Consider the following 25831-nt stretch of genomic DNA (forward strand, 5'->3'; position numbering starts at 1 on the left):
GTTCAATATGATTTTTAGTATTTTTTTTAAAGAATGCCCTTGAGAAAGATTGCCCTTGAGATTTTGATAGAGAATATATTGAATCTGGACATTTTAAGTTTATGAACTCTGTAATTTCCTTCATCAGTATTTTAGAATTTTCATTGTATGAGTCTTTCATTTGTTTGGTTACATTTATTCTTAAGTATTCTTTTTGTTGCCATGCCAAACGGGTTGTTTCCTTACTTTTTTCTTCAGATATTTTATTTATAGTATGTAGAATCATTGATACTTTTTCGTGTTAGCTTTGTATCTGGTAATATTGTTGTATTAATGTATTGGCTCTGATAGGTGTTTTGAGGGGTGAGGTGGAGTTGGGTTTTTTGGTTTTCTGAGATGGGGGTCTTGCTGTGTAGACCAGGCTGACCTCTAACTCATGCCTATCCTCCTCCCTCAGCTTCCTAATTGCTGGAGTTACAGGCATGTGCCACTGTTCTCGAATCTGATACGTGTTTGTTTTTGTTGCTGTTGTGGTATCTCAAGGGTTTTCTCTGTGTAAGATCATACCGTGTATAAGCATTTTTTTCTCTATTTCCAGTTTGGATGTCTTTTATTTCTCTGTTTTATCTAATGCCTCTAGTATTTATTTAAATATGGAAGTAGTAGATGGGGATGTCCTTACCATATCCTGTATCTTAAAGAAAAGCTTTCAGTTTTTTGTCAGCTGTGGACTTTTCATATGTGGCCTTTTTCATGTTTAAGGTAAATATCTTAATTTCTAATTAAGGTAAAATATCTAATGTTTAAGTTTTAATGTTTAAGGTAAATATCTTTATCTACCTATTTCTTTCTATGTTTAGTGTAAATTCCTTACATTCTAAAGAGTTTTTTTAAATCATGAATTTATGTGAAGTTTTGTCATATATTTTCAGGATCTATTGAAATGTGATCACCAGATTTTTTCATTTCTCCCTCTGTTCCTTCTTTTTGTATTGAATATTTTATCAATAATATCTTTTTTGTCTTGGTAATCTCTTTAGTTTTTTGTTTTGCTTTTTGGTTATTTTGAGACAGGGTTTTGCTCTGTAGCCCAGTCTGGCCTCAAACTCACAATCCTCCTGCCTCAGCCTCCCAAGTGCTGGTATTACAGGTGTGTACCACCACACCTGGCTCTTTAAAAGTTTTGGCAATTGTGATTTTAAAAAGGCGTATAAACTGGACAAGCCTGTAATCCTAGCAGTGTGGGAGGCTGAGGCAGAAGGATCACCTGGGCAATTTAGCAAAACCCTGTTTCAGTATAGGAAACAGAAAGGATTTGGGGGTATAGCCCATTGTGAAGGCCCTAGGTTCAGTCCCCCAAGCTACCAAAGGTGGGGGAGTACATAGAGTTAAGTAGGGCTAAGTGTATTCACATTGTTGTGTAACAGATCTCTAGAGCTTTTTCATATTATAAAACCAGGTTCTATCCCCATTGAATGGCTTTTTTCCTTATTTTCTCGCTCTCCTTTGCCCCTGGCACCTCTCCTCTTTTTATTCATAGGATTTTCACTGTTCCAGATATCTCGTATTAAATATTATACAATATTTGTTCTTATGTGACTAGAATGTTTTGTTCAGCACAGTATCTTCAAACTTATCTATATTGTACTGTGTAATAGAACTTCCTTTGTATATTCATTGTATGGACTGGGCTTGGTGGCACATGTCTGAAACCCCAGGCCTCTTATTGCAGCACTCTCATATAATGAATAGTTTCTCCCCTAAAATATTTCTCCCTTCCTTTGGCCTTCTTTTATGTTGTTGTTTGAGACAAGGTCTCGCTATGTAGTTCAAACTGGCCTTGAACTCACTATGTAGCCCAGGTTGGCTTCAAACTTATGTCAGTCTTCCTGCCTCAGCCTTCTGAGTGTTGGAATTACAGGTGTATGCCAACACACTCAACCCTTTTGGCCTTCCATAGTTGATTGTATTGTCTCTGTGGGTCTCTGAATTTACTCTAATGGGAGTTTGTTGAACTTACTGGATTCAGGTCTTTTCATCACATTGAAATAGTTTTACCCATTTGAAGTAATCTTTTTCTCATTTTGAAATTCTCAGAATGAATATTCATCTCCTTCATGGTGTCAGGATGGCTTTTCATATTTATTGATTTTTACTTCTTTGTGTGATAATGGAGATTGAACTCAAGGTCTTTGTACAGAGCTACATCTCAGCTCTTTTTTATTTTGAGACAGGGTCTCAATGTGTTGCTGAGTTGCCTAGGGTAGGCTCAAACTATGTTCTTGCCCCAGCTTTTCAGAGGGTTGGGATTATAAGCACGTCCTTCATTTTTGCTCCTCCTCCTTATTTGACCTATTTTCACGTATTGATTTATTGATTCTTCTTATTCTTTCTTTTCTTTCTTTCTTTTTTTTTTTTTTGAGAAAAACTCTTGCTATGTAGTTCAGGCTGGCCTCAAAATTTGATATTTTTTTCCTGTCTTTTTGAGACAGGGTCTTGCTATGTAGTTCAGGCTGGCTTTGAGCTCACTTTGTAGCCCAGGCTGGTCTCGAAATCGCAGTGATCCTCCTGCCTCAGCCTCCCAAGTGCTGGGATTACAGGCGTGTGCCACCATGCCCGGCTGGCCTCAAACTTGAGCAGTGGTCCTCCTACTTCAGCCTCCCAAGTACTGGGATTAATTATGCTGATTCTTTCTTCTGCTCACTTGGAGCTACTTTTGAACCTTTACAATATAGGATTCATTTCATGTACTATACAGGTATATACTGTACCTTTTAGTTCTAGATTTTGATTTTTTCGTGATTTTTCTGTTGATGGTCTTCTTTTGTTACTGCATTATTTTTCTGTGTCATTGTTCTCCTTTAGCTCTTCGTGGGTATTTTCTGTTTGTGGTTTTGGTTTTTTTTTTATTTGGTTTTTCTCTGGTACTGGGAACCGTACTCACGACCTTGCGCTTGCCAGGCAGGTGCTTTTGCCGCTGAGCTAAATCCCCAGCCCCTGTTTTGTTTTGGTAGTGCTGAAGATCTTTGAGTATTTTTGAGATAGGTGTTCCAGAGCATTTGTGAAGTCCAGCAAGTGAGCCTCTTGAGTTTCATTTTCTCTAGATTAATTTTATTACTTTGAGTGGGACATAAATTCTTGCATTTTTTGTTTTTTAAGTGATTCTTTTTCTCATGTAGGGTTAACCCTAGACAGATATGACAGTTTATGGTACATTAATATGTTCAGGTCTTTTCCCATGGCATATTCTCTAAATTGCCTTGAGTACACAGTTGTTTCTGTTTTATTTTTTAAGACAGAAGCTTGCTATGTAGTTTAGGCAGGCCTTGAGCTCACTATGTAGCTCAGGGTGGCCTTGAATTCTCAGTGAGCCTTCCGCTTTAGCCTCCCAAGTACTGAGATTATAGGCATGTGCCATCACTTCTGGGCCAGTGTTAATCTGCCTTTGTACCTGTACATCGCCAGTTAGACACCTGTTTGGAGGACATGATTCTTGTTTCTTACCCTAGCTCCAGCTGGGTCACTAGAAACCTGTGTTGCTGTTTATACAGTGGATGGTCATAAGGCTGAGAATGAGTAGCTGTTGGGACATTGAAGATCCTGCTGTTACATTTATTGTCTAGGTACAGAGATAGATTTCTTTTTTTTTTTTTTTTTGGTTTTTGTCTGGTACCGGGAACTGAACTCACAACCTTGCACTTGCCGGGCAGGCACTTTGCCGCTGAGCTAAATCCCCAGCCCCAGAGATAGATTTCTTGACACTTTTATTCTGCCACCTTTTCTTAAGTGCTTTTCCTTCTTTTCTGTTTAATAACTAGAAAATAGTTTGTAAGCAATTTTTATACTGCCATCTTTACCAGGATCTTAGAGGAATGTGATTTTAATTTTTTTTTTTTTTAATATGTTTTGTGCAAACATATGGTCATGGGATTTCATTTTTCTCAAGGACCTTGTTGTTTAATGCTGACCAACAAGTTGGGGTGGGTATTTGTTTTTGTTTGGTGATTTTGAGGATTGAACTGAGAGCCTTCATATTGAGCTATATCCCTGGCCTTTTAAAAAATATTTTTATTTTATTTTGAGCCAGGATCTTGCCAAACTGCCCATGTGGGACTTTAACTTTTGATCTTCTCACTTCAGCCTCCCAGAGGGCTGGGCTTACGGCTTGTGCTACTATACTCAGGTCCAAGATATTTGATTTTCTAAATTAAATCTATTCTGGAAGTTCCATTTCATTAATTATTAAATTGGCAGAAAACCAGGAATTCTGTATTTTATCACATTTTAATCAGAGAATGTGTATCATCCGTTTTGCAAAAAAATTACAAACTGTTAATATAGTCTATATAATGTTAATTATTACTATATTAAAATAAACATTGTAGCCATACATAGTGGTTTATACCTGTAATCCCAGCACTCAGAAGCTGAGGTCAACCTGGACTATTTAGTGAGACTCTGTTTTAAAATGAACCATTCTTCCAATAAGACAAGTAAAAGTGGTAAACTTGTAGTTAGTTAATTATTCACTTCTCCTTAAATCAAATGGTATTTGTAGTTTTTTAAAGTGCTGTCTTCTATTTTTTTTTTCTTTTTTTGTGGTGCTGGGGATTAAACCCAAGGCCTTGCATATGGTAGGTAGGTACCCTATCACAGAGCTACACTGCCAAATTCCTGTTGTTCTCCTAGTGGATAGCTAGTAGTGTTAGGGTAAGTAATGTTGAAATAATATGGTTTGTAAGAGGTTTTACCAACATGGAATTATTTCAAAATTTTTTTTTATTTTGCTTTACTTAATACTTCAAGAATTAATTGGCTTTTGCATATTTTCAGTGGTAGGAAAGGCAATAGAGAATTCATGTGGTTTCCATCTATGAAATATAAAAATCAGTATGTTAGAATAAAAATCTATACTTCAGATAGACATTTTATGTATTGAAAATAATGGGAAATTTCAGCCTTAGGTTTTTTACCTGAGAGCCCTCAAACTGGTTACCTTTTATTTGTTGCTTTGTCTTGAGGGAGAGGGCTGGTATTTGCACTGAGCCATATCACCAGCCCTTTTTCTTTTGAATGTATGTACGTATGTTTTTGAGACAAGGTCTCACTATGTAGTCCAGGCTGGCCTTGAACTTGTGGTGATCCTCCTGCCTCAGCCTCCCCTGCTGGGATTACAATTGTGCACCACCATGCCTGGCTCACCAGCCCCTTTTCATCTTTTATTTTGAAAGATGTTCTTTCCAAGTCTCTAAATTGCCTAGGCTGTACTTGAACTCACTGTCCTTCTGCTTCAGCCTTCTAAAGTGCTGGGATTATAGGTGTGTGTCACTGTGCCAGCTTTGTTGCTTTGCCTTGATTTAGCAGTTAGCAGTTTTGTGATTATAAAAAGGCATTTATTTTTCATAAATTTTATAATTTCCTTTAAGGTTTTGTGTATTTCGACTTATAACAGTAGAATCTTTGTATTTCCTTGTTTGTGTGTGTGTGTATGTGTGTGTAGTTTTTGAGACAAGTTCTCACTGTGTAGTTCAAGCTAGCCTTAATATGTAGCTAAGGCTGCCGGATGTGGTGGCGCACATCTGTAATCCTAGCACTTGGAAGGCTGAGGTTGGAGGATCACAAGTTCAAGGCCAGCTTGGGCTACAAAGTGAGTTCAAGGTCAGCCTGAAGTTTATAGTGAGACCCTGTCTCAAAAAGGAAAAAGAAAAAAAAGAAAATGTAGCTAAGGCTGGCCTTGAACTTGCAATGATCCTCCTGCATGAGCCTCTTGAGTGCTGGGATTAGAGGCCTCCAATACCACATCCTGTTGGTTACTATGTAGATTTTTTGTTAAGAGTTTCTACTGTATACTCCAGAAAATAACTTAGAGAAATACTCATTAGGGGTGGGAAGGGAGGGGAAATAAAAAGAAGTAGGATATGTTATGTACAGGTCCCAACTCCCAGCCACAACTGTCATTACATACTGCAAATATATACCAATCAAATTTTTAAAATTTAAAAAATATTTTGAATAATGGTGAAAAGGCCTAATTTTTTTTTTTTTTTTTTTTTTTTTTTTTTGTTTTTGGTTTTTCTCCGGTACTGGAAATGAAGTAGCAGTAGTCCTCCTACATTGAGTAAATTTAAATGACCTTACCCTCACAGTGGAAATTCTCAGGCAGAAGGTCAAACTGAGAGGGACCAGCATAGACAGACCCTGTCTTTTAAAAAAAAAAAAAAAAAAATCAGTTTTGTGTTTTAGTTTCTGCTTTTCTTCAAGTTCTGTTCTATCTATAAAAACAAACCTCTGCTGCTTTTAGATCATCTGAACACTTACTTTATGAATGTAGTGTTGCCTCTTCTAGAATTGAAAATAAAGCCCGTTAAAATTGTTAAACTTAAACATCCTTTTAAAATAACATTTATATGAGATAATGTATGAAATATTTTTCTCCTGATTGTAATTTATTTATCATTGCCTCCACTTTAATTTAGTGTTTAACTTTTTTAGTGACGGTGTGTGTATACGTTACATTTGAATTGTCTTCATACTTGGATTCTGGAAGCTATCTTTATTGTGGGCTTTCTCTTGATTAGGAAAGAAGCTTGTGGTTTATTTGGTTAAGATAAATATGCTTAGGTCTAATTTTATTTTCAGTATGTTTACTTTAAGCGTGTTTTCAGTATGCCATTTATGGAATTTGGTAGTTTTTTTTAACCAGCATATAAAGTAATAGTGTATTGGCCAGCTTCTCAACTTTTGAAACTGTGTAAACTTCTGATATCAAGTAAGTTTATTTATGCAGGATATTTATTTTTTAACATTTTCTGTACTTATTTTTTTTTAGTTGAAGCATTGTAGTCGATACATACATGACTTATTTCCTTCACTTATCAAGAATTTGGACCCTGTACCACTTAGACATCTCCTTAATCTGGTCTCAGCTCTTGAGCCAAGTGTTCATACTGAACAGGTAATCAGACATTCAGAACATAATATAAATTTTTTTTAATGTAAACATTTATTTTATGATTCAGATTTTTTGTCGCTTGTTAGTGTACTTCAGTTGTATGAAAACAGTATTAAATATAGTGTTACCAAAAGAGCTCTAACTGTAATCATGTTTTCTTTTTCAGACATTGTACTTGGCATCCATGTTAATTAAAGCATTATGGAATAATGCACTAGCAGCTAAGGCTCAGCTATCTAAACAGAGTTCTTTTGCATCTTTATTAAACACTAATATTCCCATTGGTAATAAGAAAGGTTAGTAAAGTGTATTGAATGTTGAAGTGAGTTGTCTGAAGTTTATCAGTGACATTTGAAGTATTTTCTGCTAATTCATGTTGAGCATCCCTGATCAGAAAATCCAAAATTCAAAATGCTCCCAAATGGAAAACTTTTCGAATATCAGCATGCCACAAGTGGAAAATTCTACACATTACCCCATGTGATGGGTTAGACAATGAAAAAGTAAAATAACCTTCAAGCCATGTATAAGCCTGAAGATTGAAGTGCCGTATAATAAGTGTATATGAAATGTAAAAGAATTTTTTGTTTAGATTTGGTTACCTACCATTCCCCCAAATACAAAATACATGAAATACATTTATAAAATCTGAAAATATCCAAAATCTGAAACACATTATATTCCAAACATTTCAGGTAAGGGATGCTCAATCTGTACTCACAATCCAGTTTTTTTTCCCTTTCCTCTTTTTTAGAATTTTTGACATGGGATTATTCTCTAGTCCAAGCTGGCTTTCAACTTGCTGTGTAGCCTAGGCTGGCCTTGAACTCATGATCCTCCTGTGTCAGCCTCTTAAGTTCTGGAATTATAATCATATCTACCACACTGGGCTTTTTTTTTTTTTTTTTTTTTTTTGAGACAGTGTTTCACTAAGTTGCCCAGATTGGCCTTGAACAAGGGATTCTTCTTCCTCAACCCTCTTTAAGTGCTGGGATTGTAAGTGTGCACCACTGTGCCCAGAGTTCAGTCATAATTTTAAGATAAATTTGTGATTTGAGAGACTGTATATGAAGGGGTTAATAAATTGTGGTTGGTTCCTGGTTTTGGTTAACCCTTCACTTTAAGGATAGTAATAAACTTCCAGTAATTACCGAATTTTCATTTTCTGGTACTGGGAATCAAACTCAGAACCTTGCATTTGCCAGGCAGGCACTTGTGCTTGCTGAGCTGTATCCCGGTCCTTAAATTTTCTAATCTTCCATTTTCTTTGCTTTGAAAAACAAAAATTTTCATTTCTGAAGTAATTTTAACAGTAAAAGATAATAGAGTTATCTTTTTTGGGGGGAGGGTCTTTTTGAAGCAGGGTTTCACTGTGCAGTTCAGGCTGGCTTTGAACTCACTTTGTAGCCTAGGCTGGCCTTGAATTTGCAGCAGTTCTCCTGCCTCAGCCTTTGAGTGCTGGGATACAGGTGTGTGCCACCATGCCCAGCTTAGAGTTATCTTTTGGTTTTTTATTTCAAAGAATTTCTACCATGTCAGATGCTTTATGTGTGTCTTTCCCTTATATAGCTTCCAAGGACTTTCTGAAACTTTATGTACTTGCCAGGTGTGGTGGCAGTGTTTGTAATCCCAGCTCTTAGAAGGCTGAGGCACAAGGATTGCTGTGAGTTGGAGTCCAACCTTGGCTACGTAGTGAGTTCAAGGCCACCCTGCATTACAAAGCAAGACCCTGTTTCAAAAAATAGAGTATTAAAACTTTATATACTCAAACCTAGTATTTGCCTCCTACTAGGCTTTTCTGTGCAAGTACCCACAACTATTCAAGGTTTCCCTATCTGTATCTTACATAATATAAACAATTGACATGCTGTCCCAAAAAACTCAGTCACTTAGAATGTTTCCCCCATTTTTTTCCTTCAGAGGAAGAAGAGCTCAGAAGGGCAGCTCCATCACCTTGTAAGTTGAGTCTTAGAAATGCATGACAGTACAACTTACAGTTTTGTTTTGGTGATCTTCTAGAGTTACTGACTTTATGTAATACACTTCAGAAGAAGGTATAAACCTGAAACTAGTTATTCATCTTTTTTTATTTCTAGACTGCTTGGAATTGAATCCAAGTCTTCTCGCATGCTAGGAAAGCACTTTACCACTGAACTTCATCCCCATCCATCATTTTACACATTTTGCTTAAAACCATCAGTTTCTTGACTTTTAATTGAGGTCATATATAATCTCTTTAGAAATAATTGGCAAATGTTAACAAATTTTGAGATTGTAATTTTGGCTGCTTAGCGTAAAACTTTTTTAAATAGCTCAAGGAATCAAAGAATAATGCACTTCTGTTAGAGCTAAGTTAATACAAATTAAAAGTAAAAATGAAATTCTATTTTTTATAGGGTCACCTGCAGCAAGTCCTCAAAGCAGTGATAACAGTGATACACATCAGAGCGGAGGCAGTGACATTGAAATGGATGAGCAGCTTATTAATAGAACCAAACATGTGCAACAGCGACTCTCAGACACAGAGGTATGGAAATAAGTTCTCCCCCTTTGAGAGGGATTTTTATATTCCTGCCATCCTTAATTTAAATCTGTTTGTTTCAAAATACAGGAATCCATGCAAGGAAGTTCTGATGAAACTGCCAACAGTGGTGAGGATGGAAGCAGTGGTCCTGGTAGTAGTAGTGGGCACAGTGACGGATCTAGCAATGAGGTCAACTCTAGCCATGCAAGCCAGTCAGCTGGAAGCCCTGGAAGTGAGGTACAGTCAGAAGACATTGCAGATATTGAAGCCCTTAAAGAAGAAGATGAAGATGATGATCATGGTCATAACCTTCCCAAAAGCGGTTGTGGTACAGATCTTCGGAACAGAAAGTTAGAAAGTCAAGGAGGCATTTGCTTAGGGGATTCCCAAGGCCCATCTGAAAGAAATGGAACAAGCAACGGAACTGGAAAGGACCTAGTTTTTAACACTGAGTCATTACCATCAGTAGATAATCGAATACGAATGCTGGATGCCTGTTCACACTCTGAAGACCCAGAACATGATATTTCAGGGGAAATGAATGCTGCTCATATAGCACAAGGTTCTCAGGAGTCTTGTATCACACGAACTGGGGACTTTCTTGGGGAAACTATTGGGAATGAATTATTTAATTGTCGGCAGTTTATTGGTCCACAGCATCACCATCACCACCATCACCACCATCACCACCATGATGGGTAAGTCAGCTTACAAATAAATATTCACTTTATATTTCCTTCAAGGGGAATTATTGTAACTAGTATTTATTCAGTTGTAATTTATTCTAGATGAGTACTATTTGTTAACAGTATAGTACAGAGTATAAATGCAAGTCACACATACATTTTTTTTATATGGGGCACATCATTTTTTTAAAGTGCTTCTTTCAATAATTTTTTTATGTTGGGCAAAACAGAGGCAAAATGAAATAGGAAGTATTTTATTTAAACCGGTAATATATAAAATATTTCCAAATGAGTCAGTATAAAAGTTATTTTGCATTTCTTTTCTTCTTAGGTGTTTAATCTCTATTATAAACCACTATTTGTGTTTCATCAACTCAATATTTCCACTTACAATGACAATAGTAATAGCTGTTAACATTTATTGAGCACTTATTTTGAAACAATTACATTATTCCATGCAATCTTCACAATAAACTCATAAGAAAAGGTATAGTTGTTCCCTTTTTATAGGTGAGGGAATTGAAAGAAAAATTAATAACATTGTTAAATACCTTGGATATAATTTACATATAATGAAAAAAACTTTAGTGGAGCTTATTCTTATTAGTATCCTAAAATGGGAAGATGCATAAAATTTTTCTTTTCATCATCACAATTTAGTAGATGTTTCTACAAGCAGTATTAAATCTGCTTATAGGGCAATTTTTACAAAAAAGAGTTAAAGACATAAACATATGTACTTACCATATTCTGTGTGTTTGATAACGCTTGTGAGTCTCTAAATCAACCCTAAACTTCTTCTTTTTCATGTTTGTTTATCCTTTGTCTTTACATTCTTTGGGGTATATAGGACAGTATGTTTTCAAGTGAGTGCTTGGTATCCTTTTGTTACACATAATAGCCTAGGAAATAGATTCTGCAATGACAGTACATTAAAATATAAATGAGCTTGATGTATTGGATTTCTATTAAAAGCCACCCTGCCAAGTGTCGTGGTGCAGGCCTGTCATCCCAGCACTTGAGCTGAAGTAGGATTGCCACAGATTTCAGATCAGTCTGGACTACATAGTGAGTTCAAGGCCAGCCTGAACTACATAGCACAACTCTATCCAAAAGACTAAAAAAAAAAAGAAGTTTCCCAATTATATTTTTGTGCTGTGTAGGAATTGAACCCAGGGCTTTGTACATACTAAACTCTACCAATGAGCTGCACCTCCAGTCTCTCTTAATTTTTTTTTCTACAGGAGGTAAAACAATACGCTTTTTATTTTTAAAACTCTGGTGAGATAATTTTCTATAGGCTGTTACATTTTTTAAAAAGTGAACACGTGAACATAAACCAAACTGTGGGTAAGTCACTATACAACTTACAAGTGTTTACAGATGCCTACGGTATTTACATATGTTATTTGTTAGGTAGTAAAGTTTTGTTGCAACTTTTCCATCATATATTCCACAGTTAAAGAAATCCCCAGTTAATATTAACTGTGTCTAGATTAAACCCTTACATTGGAATATTCTGATAGTTTTTCATTTGTGTTTTGGGCTTTTTAAAATTTTGTGGTACTGAGGAGTAAACGCAGGCCAGGGCCTTGAGCATGCTAGACACTACCTGAGCTACGTTTTTGTAGTTGTTTTTTTTTTATTTATTTATTTTTTTTGGTTTTTCTCCGGTACCGGGAACCGAACTCACGACCTTGCGCTTGCCAGGCAGGCGCTTTTTGCCGCTGAGCTAAATCCCCAGCCCCACGTTTTTGTAGTTGTATAAACAAATGTAAATAATCTTTTTTTTAAACCGGGTGTGGTAGTGCATACCTGTCATCCTAGCCCGGGGGAGACAGTGAGTTCAGGGCCAGTCTGGACTACATAGTGAGTTCAAGGCCAGCCTCAGCTACTTAGCCCTTAACTCAAAAAAAAAAATTTTTTTTCACATTGTGACTTTGAAATTATAAAATAAGATGTAACAATGACTGTTACTCATTTTGCCTACAATTACTCCCTTTGAACATATTCCAGTGAGTTATATTAATATGTATATGCTATAAAATAGATAAGATGTATGTTTATTATAAAGTTATTCAGCCGTTCTAACATTGGAATTTTTGTAATGCTGTCAGTATTCTGTATTGTTACAACCTTCAAATCAGGTGTGGTGGTACATACCTGTGCAAGTTCAGGTCTCTTCTAGGTAACTTAGTAAGACCCTGTCTTAGACTAAAAAAAAAAATTTGTTTAAAGGGGCTGGGGATATAACTCAGTGTACAGCCCCTGGGTTCAGTTTTCAGTACTACCAGAACATTTTTTTCATGCCTAGTACCAGGAACAGCTATATAGAAATATAGCTTCATTTGTGCTTGTGTAGTAATTTTTGTGCAGCGTTTTAAGAGATTTGCTTTTTTAGTGATTCATAAAGTATGTTTAAATTTATAAATACTTTGTGCTTTTCTTGTTATAGGCATATGGTTGATGATATGCTAAGTGCAGACGACGTTAGCTGCAGTAGCTCGCAAGTCAGTGCAAAATCAGAAAAAAATATGGCTGATTTTGATGGTGAGGAATCTGGATGTGAAGAGGAGCTAGTTCAGATTAATTCACATGCAGAGCTAACATCTCATCTCCAACAACACCTTCCTAATTTAGCATCTATTTATCACGAACATCTTAGTCAAGGTAAGATTCTGAAGTAAAATATATTACCTTCTTCAAAACAAGAATAGTTTATACTAGTAAAAGGTATCAGCAGTTAACTACCTCATTATATTTTAATAAAGTTGACTTTATTTCTTAATTTTTAATTGTGTTTGTACATTTGCAGTATGTGATTATATGCATTATTAGAAGTTGGTATATGTACCAATTTAATTCATTTTATTTCTATAAAATTAACTTTGGGCTACCCTCCAAAAGATGAGTTATGAACTAGAGAAAATTTTTGAGATTATGTGTTTAGTAAAAGGATCATGTATCAAATATGTAGAAACTTTTATAACTCACTAAGACAACCTAATTAAAAAGTGATGAAGAATTTGAACTGAAGATTATAGTATGAATAAGTGCATGACTAGCTACTCAGGATTATTAATTCATAATGAATGCATGTTGAAACCACAGTGATATTCTGCCAAATACATGTCACAGTGACTCAGATTAACAAGCGACCATAAAAAGGAGGATGTAGGTGCATAGGAAGGGGTACTTCCATATGCTACTGGTAGGAGTGTAAAATGGCACAACCTTTTTGGGAAAGCAATTTGACATTTTTCTTTTCTTTTTCTTTTTTCCTTTTTCCCTTCATTTTTTGGCATTGTTAAGGGTTGAGCCCAGGGCGCTCTCCCCGAGCGATACCCTACAGCCCTTTTTACTTCTCACTTTGAGACAGTGTCTCACTAAGTCACTGTCTTACTCACTGTTCTTACTGCTGAGATAGAATGCCTGGCATCTCCACATTAAAAGGGGAGAGGTTTATTTGGCTCTGAGTTCATAGAGGTTTCAGTGCATAGTCTGCTGCCTCCAAGGGAGAGTGGCGTGTAGAGGAGAGGCAGTGCTTGCCATGGCAGAATGTCCCTCTTATGATCCACTCACTTCCCCAAAGCCCATCTGTGAGTGGCATGAGGCAGACCTGTGCAGGGGGTGGGGGATGTTCCTAGGTGTAAACCACAGGAATCACTATTTCCTAGGATGAGCTCAAACTTGTGATCCTCCTGCCTCAGCTTCCAAGAGTGCTGAGATCACAAGTATGTATCACCACACCCAGCTTAGTTTGGCAGTTTTAAAATTTTTATGTATATTTGTATCTATCAATCAATCAGCATGCAACCGTTCTTAGCTGTTTAAGGAGAAAAAGGAAAAAACATGGTTCCATCCAAAAACTTATTAAACAGACACTTATGGCAGCATTATTCATAACATTCGCAAACTAGGTATTTTCCAAATGTTCTTTACCTGGTGCATATATCAATAAAATATAATATTTTTGTATAATAGTATATGGGAATACACTACAACATGAATATACCTCAAGAACATGCTTAAAAGAAGATACTGAGTGGGAGAAGCTAGATAAAAAAGAATATTGTATAATTCCTTTCCCATGAACTTTCTAGAAAAGGCTAATTTATGGGAATGAAGAAACAGGTCAAAGTTGGGGATGGCAGGGCCGGGCATGGTGGTGCATGCCTGTAATCCCAGCACTTGGGAGGCTGAGGCAGGAGGATTGTTGCAAGTTTGAGACCAGCCTGGGCTACAAAGTGAGCTCAAGGTCAGCCTGAACTACATAGTGAGACCCTGTCTCAAAAACACCAAAAAAAAAAAAAAAAAGGTTGGGGACTGCAGTCAGAGGATAACTAGGAACAGAGAACATTGTGAGGTAGTAAAAATGTTCTAAAACTGGATTAAGGTGATGGTCACAGTTTTTAATTTAATGAAATCCTTATATATGTATAGTTACATAGGTAAATTTCATGGTAAAGTTTTTTTTTTTTTTAAAGAAAAGTAAATTTCTCCAGGTATGGTGGTGCATAGCTGTCATCCCAGCACTTAGGCGGCTAAAGCAGGAGGATTGCCACAAATTTGAGTCCAATCTGGACTACATTGTAAGATCAAGACCAGCCTAAACTATATAGCAGGACTCTGTCTCAAAAACCAAAAAATATATATAAAGCTGAGCTTTGGTGGCACATGCCTGTAATCCCAGGGCTTTGCAAGGCTGGAGCAGAAGGATTGCAAATTTGAACTTCGCTGGGCAATTTAATGACTTAATGATACCCTGTCTCAAGATTAAAAAATGAAATAAAATGAGGGCTGTAGCTCACTGCATAGGCTCTCTGTTCAATAATTGTATGGCAAAAACCAAAAACACCAGCATTTTTTTTTTTTTTTTTTTTTACTTAGTTAATAGAATGAGTTATTATTTATTTAGCCTACCTCTTAGGAAGTATTGTTATAATAGAAACTTTTCATTTGTCTGTTTTGGGCAAATCATCCAGTACAAATAATTTTTTTCTTGGTGCTGTGGATTATAACAGACTATACAAATGGTCATCTTGAGGAATGTGCATTGGTTTAAGAATTATTTCATATAAATTGCCTCCTGAGTTTTAAATATTTAAAAATTTCTGTCCAGGTTTCTTGGTATGGGATAGTAACAGTAGGGACTATGGGAAAAAAAATTGGTTCTTCTTTAAAATGGTTTCTTGGTACATCTTAGGTTTACAAAATGATCACGTTCATCATATGACATTTGTACTTGTACATGATGTGTCTTTTTTTTTTTTTTTTTGGTTTTTTTCCGGTGCCGGGAATCGAACTCACGACCTTGTGCTTGCCAGGCAGGTGCTGTGCTGCTGAGCTAAATCCCCAGCCCACATGATGTGTCTTGATTGCTTTTTTTCCATTCTGCTTCCCTCCAACTCCTTTTCCCCTCCTTGTTTACAAAAGATATATTTCTGTGAAAATTGTTATGTTAGCTTTAACTCTAAACAGTACTACTTATTTCCATTAACACAGTAATTGTGCTAATGTTGTGCTTTTGTTTTGTGATCTAGGAAGAGCTTTATTTTTTACACTTTTCTTCAGATTTGTTAACTTGATGAATGCTGTAATTCCTTGTCCATTCACTTGCATTCTTCTGTAGTGTGCTCTGCTTTGCTCCCACAGGACCTGCAGTTCATAAACATCAGTTCAACAGTAATGCTGTGACAGACATTAATTTGGATAATGTTTGCAAGAAAGGAAACACATTATTGTGGGATATAGTCCAAGATGATAATGCTGTAAGTTATTTAGGCCAAAAAATAAAAAAATCATAGCATAATGAAATCAAGATAAATAGTAACTTTATGTATATACATTTTTTTCTAGGTTAATCTTTCTGAAGGATTAATAAATGAAGCAGAGAAACTTCTCTGTTCCTTGGTATGTTGGTTTACTGATAGACAGATTCGAATGAGATTCATTGAAGGTTGCCTTGAAAATTTAGGAAACAACAGGTAAAAAGGAATTTAAATATTTTTTACAAAGTAGTTAAAAGTTCTTTTGGTGCCTTCTTACAAGGTGTAGTGTTTTTGTTATATTTAATGTACCCTTTTCAAATGATTATTCCTTTATTTTTAGTTACTATGATTGTTTTTTAAGGTTTAAAAACTTTACTGGATTAATATTTTGTCACTTACTGGTTTCTTCAGCACTTTGATTTTGTTTTGTCTTTTAAGTTAGTTTGTCTGAGTAGTCCAGGCTGGTCTTGAACTTGCAGCAGTCCACCCTGCCTTAGCCTCACATGCTGGGATGTGAGGCTATGCCCATCTTTCTTTAGCGCTCTCCAGGACCCTTGGTTAGATCCTCTGTAACAGTAGCAGGGGACTAATAACATGATGTTCCTCGTTTAACAACCAACCTGTTTAATGACTGTTTGGACTTACGACCTTTTTCCTTTTCTTTTTTTTTTTTTTTTGGTACAGTTTTGTACATCTTGCTTAGAACTTCAATGTCTTTTTTGTACACTATTCCTTGTTTATACAGTACTGTAACTGTTGCTGATTGTACTGTGCAATACAGTACTATAGTTTATGTTCTGTTACACATTACAGTACTTCATGTAAGAGTTGTGCAAGTAAAAACAACGTCATCAGGTTGGGAATGTTCTTTGACCATTTCTTCTCAATATTATAATGTATGTACGTACTGTATACAATTCCTTAGCAACCAGTTCATTTAATGAGTCAGTGCAGGACCAGAACTCATTCATTGAACAAGAAATGTCTGTACTCTTCTCATTATGGGAGCACAGTGGTGATTGGTTTGCTTTCAGTTTATGCCTGAATGTTCTTTAACTCTCTCATATTTTATATAAAGGAACCTAAGCAAAAGAAATTAAATTTAAAGTACCATATAAACATGTTGTGTATGGTGCTGTTTTTCCATTTAAAGGAGTTTTCTATCTGAATTTTTATAGTGTTTAAAAGCATTAGATGAGTAGCCTTTTTGTTAAATACATGCAGCTCATTTATGTTACTCATAGGTCAATAAGTGGTTTCAAAAGTGAGAGAAAATATATGCTAAGTATGCATCTGATAAGAGGTTTATGTCTAGAAAGTATAGCAAACTCAAGAAATTGAATAGTGCATAAACAAATAACCTGGTTAAAAAATGGATGGTGAGTCTATGAAAAAAATGCTCATTACTCAAAAGAGAAATGCAAACCAAAAACCACAGTGAGGTGCTATCTTACCTAAGGGAGAGAGGTTATAACTGGAAACACTACAGATGATGAGTGTGGCAAAGGTGTGCAGGAAAGAGAACCCTTGCGCGCTGTTTCTGAGAATGTGAATTTAGTGCAGCTATTACGGAAAACAGCATGGAATTTCCTCAAAAATTTTAAAAACATAGCTAGCATATATTATGCAGCAGTCTCACTACTAGCTATCTGTCTAAGGGAAATGAAGTTGACATGCTGAGGAGACTCCTGAATGTTCGGTGCAGCACTGTTCACAGTAGCTGAGAAATGGAAGCAGCCTAAGGGTCTAGCAGTGTGTGACTGGATAAAGAGAAGCAGTAGATACATGCAGAAGACTGCTGCTCTCCCACAGAGAATGAAGGCCTGTCTTGGTGACAGCATGAATGAGACTAGAGATTATTGTGTTAAATTAGTCAGGCAGAACAAGACAAGTCATCTCTCTCATCATCTCATCTCATCACCTCTCACATACGGACTCTAAAAGCTGATCTAATAGAAATTGAGAACTGGGTAGTAGGTACCAGAGACTGTGGTGAGAGTAGTGGAAAGGAAATGATGGGGAAAGGTGCATCAGTAGATAATAAGTTATAGTTAAGTCAGGAGCAAGCAATTTTGGTGTGCGGTGGCACAGTAGAATGACTATAGATGACAAAAATGAACTGTACACTTCAGAAAGAAGAAGGCTTACTGAAAACTTAACCATAAAGACATGATAAGCCAGGTACAATGTTGAGGAAGGTAGATATTTTTCTTTACCTGATTTAAGCATCATACCAGTCTACACGTGCTCCTTGCCCCCCTTCCCCATTGAACCCAGGGTCTTTGCGTTGAGCTAGATCCCCACCTCTCTGCCTTCCCTTTATTATGTTGAGACAGGTTCTTGCTAAGTTGATTCAACTCAAACTTGGGTCTTCCTGTCTCAATGCGCTTAGAGTGTTGGGATTACAGGCGTGTGCCACCATGACCTGCATACAGTGTATGAAAGTGTCATATGTATGGTTTAATACGTACAGTTCTTAACTGTCAGTGGTAAAAGTAGATTTAATTTTTAAAAGGTTGTTTTTTCTTTTTTCTTTTTACTTTTTATCAAAGAAATTTATTTGCATGTAAATAAATAGTTTTTGTAATGTTTCAGGGAAAAAAAATCCCACAGGTTTTGTCCATGTTCAAAAAAAATGAAAAATCCCAAAGTATTAGATTGTTTTTTCTATAATTTGATCTTTGTCACATACTTACATAGTTATCAAGATTTTTTTTTTTTAAAGTTTTTATTTTTTTTTGTCTTTTTGAGACAGGGTCTCATTATGCAGTTCAGGCTGGCCTTGAACTCACTTTGTAGCCCAGGCTGGTCTCGAACTTGCAACAATCCACCTGCCTCAGCCTCCCGAGTGCTGGGATCAAGATTTAAATGATTACAATTTTCTTGATTCTTCAGTGCTATTCAGTTAGTACAGTTTCAACTTTCACTTAATTTAGACTGCTTTTATAATGTTCCTTTTTCTGATGAATGAAATTGTATTTATGGTGATAGCTTATATCCACCTATGCTTGCTATAATTTTGTTGAATATCTGAATGTTTTATGGTATTTTCTTCTATAATTGAATTTAAAGATCTTTTATTAATATATGTTTGGAGTACATAACGAATGCATTCACTGTGGGGAGTTGGTAATTGTGCATAACATATCTTGGTTCCTTTCATTTCCCTTTCCCCTCTCTTTTCTCCCCTTTTTATAGCAGTTTTTAAAGTATATGCAGTATTTTATTTTCTACTTTTGGACCTTCAATCAAAGTAGAAAAATTGCTGGTTTGTGTAGTTAACAGAAATCACAAATAGAATTTTTAAAGCAGACCATTTACTTTATTTGGCATTTTTAAAAAAATGCTTTTAATGGCTGGGTTTTATTTCATCTTTTTGTATTAATTAATTATAAAATGTTAATTTTTGGCACATGCCTTAATCTCAGCTCTCAGGAGGCTGAGGCACGAAGATTTCTACAAGTTTGAGGCCAGCCTGGGCTACATAGTGAGTTCAAGGCCAGCCTGAACTACAAAGTGAGACCCTGTCTCATAAAAACCAAAAAAAGGAAAAAGTTGATTTGCTTTTAATGGTCTGTATGAAAGTACAATTTTAAGGGTGATTGTATTGCTTTACACTGTCATATGTATAAGTACCTAGCAGAAATCCATCCAGCTTCCTACCAGAAGACACTGAAGAATGTTGGCAGCAGCACTTTTCAAAATAACTTTTGGGGGCTGGGGATTTAGCTCAGCGGCAAAGCGCCTGCCTGGCAAGCGCAAGGTCGTGAGTTCGGTTCCTGGTACTGGCGAAAAACAAAAACAAAAACAAAACAAAAAAACCAAAATAACTTTTGTACAGCTGTTTGAATGCCAAAAACTAGTAGTAGAATCGATAATTAGGGAGGGAGTGTTTATAGAATAAAATGCGATATAGCAGCAGTAGTGTATGACTGTAACACATGGAGGGGTGTGGATAAGTTCCATAAACATAACATTAAGTGAAAGCAGCCAGATATAAAGTAGTACATCTCCATTCCATTTAGTTTAAAAGTAGGTAAACTATTGTACCTTGGGTTCATGAATGGAAGGGGACATGGTGGAGGCTTCTGCATGGTGATAATATACAAATGTGTTTACCTTAAACTTTTGAACTGTGTACTTGTATATTTGTCTATTATACTTTAGTAAACTAACCCTAAGTGAAAGATGAACATGCAGCCATTAAGAATTCTGTTTTCACCTGGGCATGGTCATGCATGCCTATAACCCCAGCTCCCAGTAGGCTGAGGCGGAAAGAGCTGGAATTTGAGGCCAGACTAGGCTACATATTGAGAACCTGACTTAAACCTCCCCCGCCCCCCAAGTCCTATTTTCAGCTGGGCATGGTGGTGTACCTAGCTACTCAGTAGACTGAGGCAGGAGGATTGTGAGTTGGAGCCCAGTGTGAGCAACTTAGTGAGACTCTGAAAACAAAGAAGGACTTGGAATGTAGTTCAGTGGTAGAGCACTAGCTGAGCATGTTCAAGGCCAGGGTTCAGTCCCCAGTCCCACAAAACAAAACAAAACAAAACAGTCCTGTTTTCAAAGATTACATAGTTGATATGGGGAAATCCTTACAAGCCTATCTGTTCAAAAATTTTTAGAAAGATTACAAGAAATAGCCCAAAGTATAATATCCAAATGTGGCTATTTCTGACAATATTTGAGAGGTATTTTCTTCTTCTTCTCTTTTTGTCTTATTTGAGACAGGGCCTCGCTATGCAGTTCAGGCTGGCCTTGAGCTCACTTTGTAGCCCAGTCTGGTGTCAAACTTGCAGTGGTCCTCCTGCCAGGCATGGTGGTGCACACCTATAATCCCAGAACTCAGGAGACTGAGGCAGGAGGATTGTTAGCAGCCTGCGCTACAAAGTAAGCTCAAGGTCAGTTGAACTGCATAGTGAGACCCTGTCTCAAGGAGATTCCCCTCGCCTCAAAAAAAAAGCCTTCTGCCTCAGCCTCCCAAGTGCTGGGATTACAGGTGTGTGCTACCACGCCAAGCAGTGTTTTCTTCTTTATGCCTGTTTCTATTTCTTTTTTTTTTTTAGTGAACACCTACTTCTTTTTTAAGTAAGGGAGTTTAGCAGACAAAATGTTTAGCAGACATTAAAAGTTTGTATATAAAATGAAAAATAGTCAATCCATAATTCTTTTTATTAAGTGTTGTACCAGTTTGTCCACTCTCAAATTGAAACATTACTCGTTTGTCTGAGGCAGTCCCTACATCCTAACACTACAGTAGTTATTTATTTATTTTGGGGTTGGCATTTTCTTTGTTTTTTGTTTTTTGGTTTTTTTTTTTGCTTTGTAGCCCAGTTTGGCCTTGAACTTGTGACATTCCTCCATCTCAGCCTCCCAAGTGCTTGGAATGTAGTTCAGTGGTAGAGCACTAGCTGAGCATGCGCACTAGCACATCTGATGCTGAATAATTATTTAATGGATTTTTGACTATTCAGTAAAGGTAAAATGTTGCATTGAGTTAATTATGTCTTCAAATGTTACTCCTTAGGTGTTTACTGTGTCCTTCTAGTCTTACTGGGACAGGTAGTAGTATTATGACAAACTTGGAATATTGTGGCATTTACAGCCTGGAAATACGTGCACCATGTCAAGTACGTAGTAGCTGATGAGATTAGTGAAGTTTTCATGTAAACATTATTAATCTGGGTTTCAGAATAAACCATTGTTTCTAGCAGATGATTTTTCCTGAGGCAATGGGTAGATAACTCTGGTTGTCACTCCTAGTGAGACTAGGGGAGTTCTTTCAGGCCAGGGATACTGTCACACATCCTATGGTAAAGAGAAGGGCGTTCTCCACAACAAATTTCCAGCCCACAATGTTACCAGTGCTCGTACTGAGAATTTTGTTCTTATCGTAAGCTCCCTTTCTCCATACTTAGCCCTGAGCTTACTATCACAGTAAAAGGAGTATTACAAGAGGGTGCTGATAATATTAGGAAAATTTATCCCTATGACAAACAAATGGACCATTGCAGCCTTAATTTGTTTACCACAATTCTGATGTTTGACCAAAAAATTAGGGAAGTTTGTTTCATTTTAATGTATTTGAAGGTTTTTTGTGTGTTTTTGAGGTAGGGTCTTGCTATGTAGTTCAGGTTAGCCTTGAAATCACAGCAGTCCTCCTGTGTGAGCCTTCTAAGTGCTGGGATTACAAGTGTGTGCCATCATTCTCTCCTTTTTTATTTGTCTTGTATATTTTAATTTTCTTTGCAGTTCTTTGCTTGCTGTGGCTCATACACATGTCATCCTTTCTTTGTGTGTGTGTATTACTGAAAATCAGGCGGAGGGCCATGCATATGTCAGGCAGGCACTGTGTTATATACTTTCTTTGTTTTTCTCTGGTCATACTCCATTTGCCAAAGGAACTTAGGTGTTCTGTTAAGTGATAACATATACTCATGCTGGAAGACTGTGGCAAGAGGGTTTACTCTGGGCAACTTAGCAAGAACCTGTCACAGCAAAGCATAAAAAATAGAACAGAAAGTGATGGAGATGTAGTTAACGGCAAAGGCCCTGGGTTCGGTTCCCAGTAAGGCAAAACAAAAGAAAAACCAATAAAACATAGACTTGTTACTTGTGAAGTGTAGAGATCTGAAAAAGAAAATCATGGTCTCCCATAAATCAGGCATAATTGTATCATTTATTCAGAACTGTGTTAAAATTTAAATCATATATATGTAGTCTCTTCCTGTTATATAATACTTATCCTATGTACATTTAGCCTTAGTTTTTCGAGACATACAATAACATTTCAGCGGTACAGAAAGTTTTAAACTTATGCACAGAAACACGTAATTCGTTGGCTTTTAGAATGTTGCCATAATATGAGAGCATGAAAAATTGAAAATAGCAGATCTCATAATGAAAAGTCTTAGTGTTTGTTACCAAGGATGAATAAGGTAGAACTGCTGCCCAGTGAGTAGGATGGAAATAGGCATTGGGTTGTAATCATTTGATTTGGTATTCTATGTTTAATAAAAGGTAGATCCATATCTTGTGCCTAGGTACCTCTGAAATCTCTGGCCTCCCAAGAGTTGACTTGAGACTCTTCTGGGAATCTATTCGTTGTACTAGTTTTTGCCTTTTCTTGAGCCATTTCTAGGTATGTTAAACCATGTGTTCATATTTCTTGCCTATGTGTAGAAAGCATTTCTTGAGTAAAATCACTGTGTGTGTCACATATTGTTTGTATAGAGAGGTTCATATTATTAAGAAATGGACAGCAATATAATTGTTTTCTCTCTCTAGTAACTATTTATATACATTTTATCAACTTTTTTTTTGAGACATTATCTCACCATGTATTTCAGACCGGCCTTGAACTCAAAGCGATCCTTCTACCTCAGCCTCCCGAGTGCTGGGATTACAGGAATGTGCTATCATGCCTGGCTCTGTCAATTTTTTATAATTTATAATGTCAACTGTTTATACTGATTAATGTTTTTTTAGGACATACTTCTTAGATATGGAATCCAGGAGTAGATAAGGTCATCCATTCATGGGTTGCGTTGTGTTCTAAGACAAAAGAACAGTGTATTAGAGGGTTGGGTATGTAGGTTGGAAGACCCCTTGCCTAATGTGTGTGAGGCTCTAGGTTTGAGCCCCAGAACCACAGAAAAAACAAAAACGACTGCATTAGTGTCTTTATAGGAACACCGTACTAGTAATAAAGCTATTGGTTAAAAAGAAGTTCTTAGACTCAAGAAAATAGGGCAGTTTAATGTATTAGCTGTTTGTCTTGATTGTATAATTAGTACCTTGCTTTTTTGGAGTATTGACAGTATTGTCTAGGATCATACAATTTGGTATTCGGCATTTTTACTACTATAAGAAGTTTGAATTTAACAGTCCCTTTTTATAGAATTTTGTAAGCATATCAAAACTAGTTGGACAAAAGTTGATGACTCAGGTAACATTTTATAGTTGGTAGGTTTGATCTTATAAAGGATTTTCTTCTTTTTTTCCTTCAGTACTGAGAAGTGAATCCAGGGCCTGCACACTATGCTACGTCCCCAGACCTTTCAATTTTTTATTTTAATTTTTATTTATTTATTTATATTTTTGGACAGGGTTTTACTGAGTTGCCCAGGCTGGGCTAAACCTTACAGTCCTCTTGTCTCAGACTTCCAGAATGCTGGGACTACAGCATGCCCACCTCTGAGAAGGGATTGGATCCAAATTATTACAAAATGAAGGTCAAAGTTCTTTCTGCTTTTAGTTACCTATTGAGCATCTGCAGGCCATTGTGAAGAGTCACTGTTTGGTTATTGTTTGCAAACATCACTTTTAAGTCTTTGTCTCAGAAGAACACAACAAAACATACTTTTAATGAGTAAAGGTTTAAGCAGTCAGGAGTTTGTCCTGTGCCCCTGTGGTGGTCTCTGAATTTATCAAAGGAATTTGACTTCTAGGCTTAAAAGAAAAAAAAGGAAGGAAGAAACTCAGTGCCTTATTAGAATTTGTTTCTTTTAAGACTCAGGCAGTCAAACCCTGACCTACTTCTGGGACTTACAAGTCAGGACCTTTCCCCATAGCTGGTCTTTTGAGAGGATTGGTGCACACGGAGGTTTTAGAGTGATTTTCTTTCCCTTTTCTGTTCCTTCACACATGAGCTATGTGGTGTACTTTCCATTAATATGGTTCATAAGGCAGTGGTTCTCAACATGAATGCAAATCGTATGTGATAATTAGGGGGAAATGGTAGTGATAAATTGTTAAAGAATCTTTTCATGGGAAGAAATATCTTCAAATGTTCTTCCTTTGCATCTGTGCCCAGGTGTTTACTGTCTTTTATTTTAAAAGTTGTGTATTGAAATTCTACAATTTGGATCTTTTAAAAAGTTTTTTTGACTAGGCTCTTGTTCTGTAGCTCGGCCTTGAACTCTGTATGTAGCCCAAATTATCCTTGAACTTGTGGTCCTCCCACCTCACTCTCTTGAATGCTGGTATTAACTAGCATATGTGACTACACCAGCAAAAAAAGCTTGAATTATTTTGGGCTAGTATATATACTCCTCGTATTTGTAAGGAGTACTTATATGTAAAATTCATTATATCCTTTTACATTTCAGATTTTAAATAGCTGAATTTCTGTTTAAAAGCTGGTATTTGATAGTTAAAATCACTTTATTCTGTGAATGTCTGTTTTTCCCATTTCAGATCAGTAGTCATTTCACTTCGTCTTCTTCCAAAACTGTTTGGTACTTTTCAGCAGTTTGGGAGCAGTTATGATACACACTGGATTACAATGTAAGTAATAAAGACATAATTTATTTTTATGGTATTTGAACCCGGGGAATGCAGATGTCTCAGTAAGTTGTGTGTTAATATCTACTTGGGATCCTCCTTGCTTCATCCTCCAAAGTAGCTAGGATTATAAACATGTGCCACAATACCCAGCTAAGTTTTTAAAAGAATTTTTCTGCTGCTTGCCTACCATTTGAGGGGCACTGGCCTGATCTCCAGTACTGCTACATAAATAAAATGAATAGGCACATCCCCAAATAATAGTTCTCAATTATGGTTTTAAATGGCTGAGTGCCTTTTATTGTATACCAAGAAAGATTGAATTTTGCATTTTCTGGGATTTGTCTAACAGTTAGCCCTGTGAAGGTTGTGTTTCTGTCAGTAAAAAAAAAAAAAATCTGACTTTTCTTTTCCTTGTAATTTGAAAATCGTACTGTAGAAATTAATTCTTTAGTTTTAGGAAGTAGATTTTTAATGTGTGTGGCCACAGCAGAGAACTAATGAATAAGACCCATATGTTCTTAGATTCTTTTAATTTTATCCTTTATTAGAAATTGTTTCTAGGAATAATCTTTTTTTTTTTTTCTTCCTTTTTTTGTCTGAGACAAGGTCTTGCTATGCAGCTCAGGCTGGC

General features: G+C 36.4%; 1 protein-coding gene across 4 annotated transcripts in view; it reads left to right on the plus strand.

Annotated features, from left to right (window-relative positions):
- Usp34 (ubiquitin specific peptidase 34) overlaps positions 1-25831 on the plus strand; it is a 255653-nt gene that overhangs the window by 75559 nt on the left and 154263 nt on the right. For 3 of the 4 annotated variants that reach the window (XM_013514603.1, XM_005385744.2, XM_013514604.1), the window contains 9 exons: positions 6809-6934; positions 7098-7227; positions 8852-8887; positions 9328-9458; positions 9543-10153; positions 12597-12811; positions 15797-15912; positions 16001-16128; positions 25111-25200. In XM_013514603.1, coding sequence (XP_013370057.1) covers positions 6809-6934; positions 7098-7227; positions 8852-8887; positions 9328-9458; positions 9543-10153; positions 12597-12811; positions 15797-15912; positions 16001-16128; positions 25111-25200 — 1583 coding nt within the window. The remainder of the gene's footprint in view (positions 1-6808; positions 6935-7097; positions 7228-8851; positions 8888-9327; positions 9459-9542; positions 10154-12596; positions 12812-15796; positions 15913-16000; positions 16129-25110; positions 25201-25831) is intronic. The other variant, XM_013514602.1, reaches the window with a different exon arrangement.

This window comes from Chinchilla lanigera, unplaced genomic scaffold (assembly GCF_000276665.1).
Source record: "Chinchilla lanigera isolate Chin_1 unplaced genomic scaffold, ChiLan1.0 scaffold00023, whole genome shotgun sequence".
Lineage (NCBI taxonomy): Eukaryota > Metazoa > Chordata > Mammalia > Rodentia > Chinchillidae > Chinchilla > Chinchilla lanigera.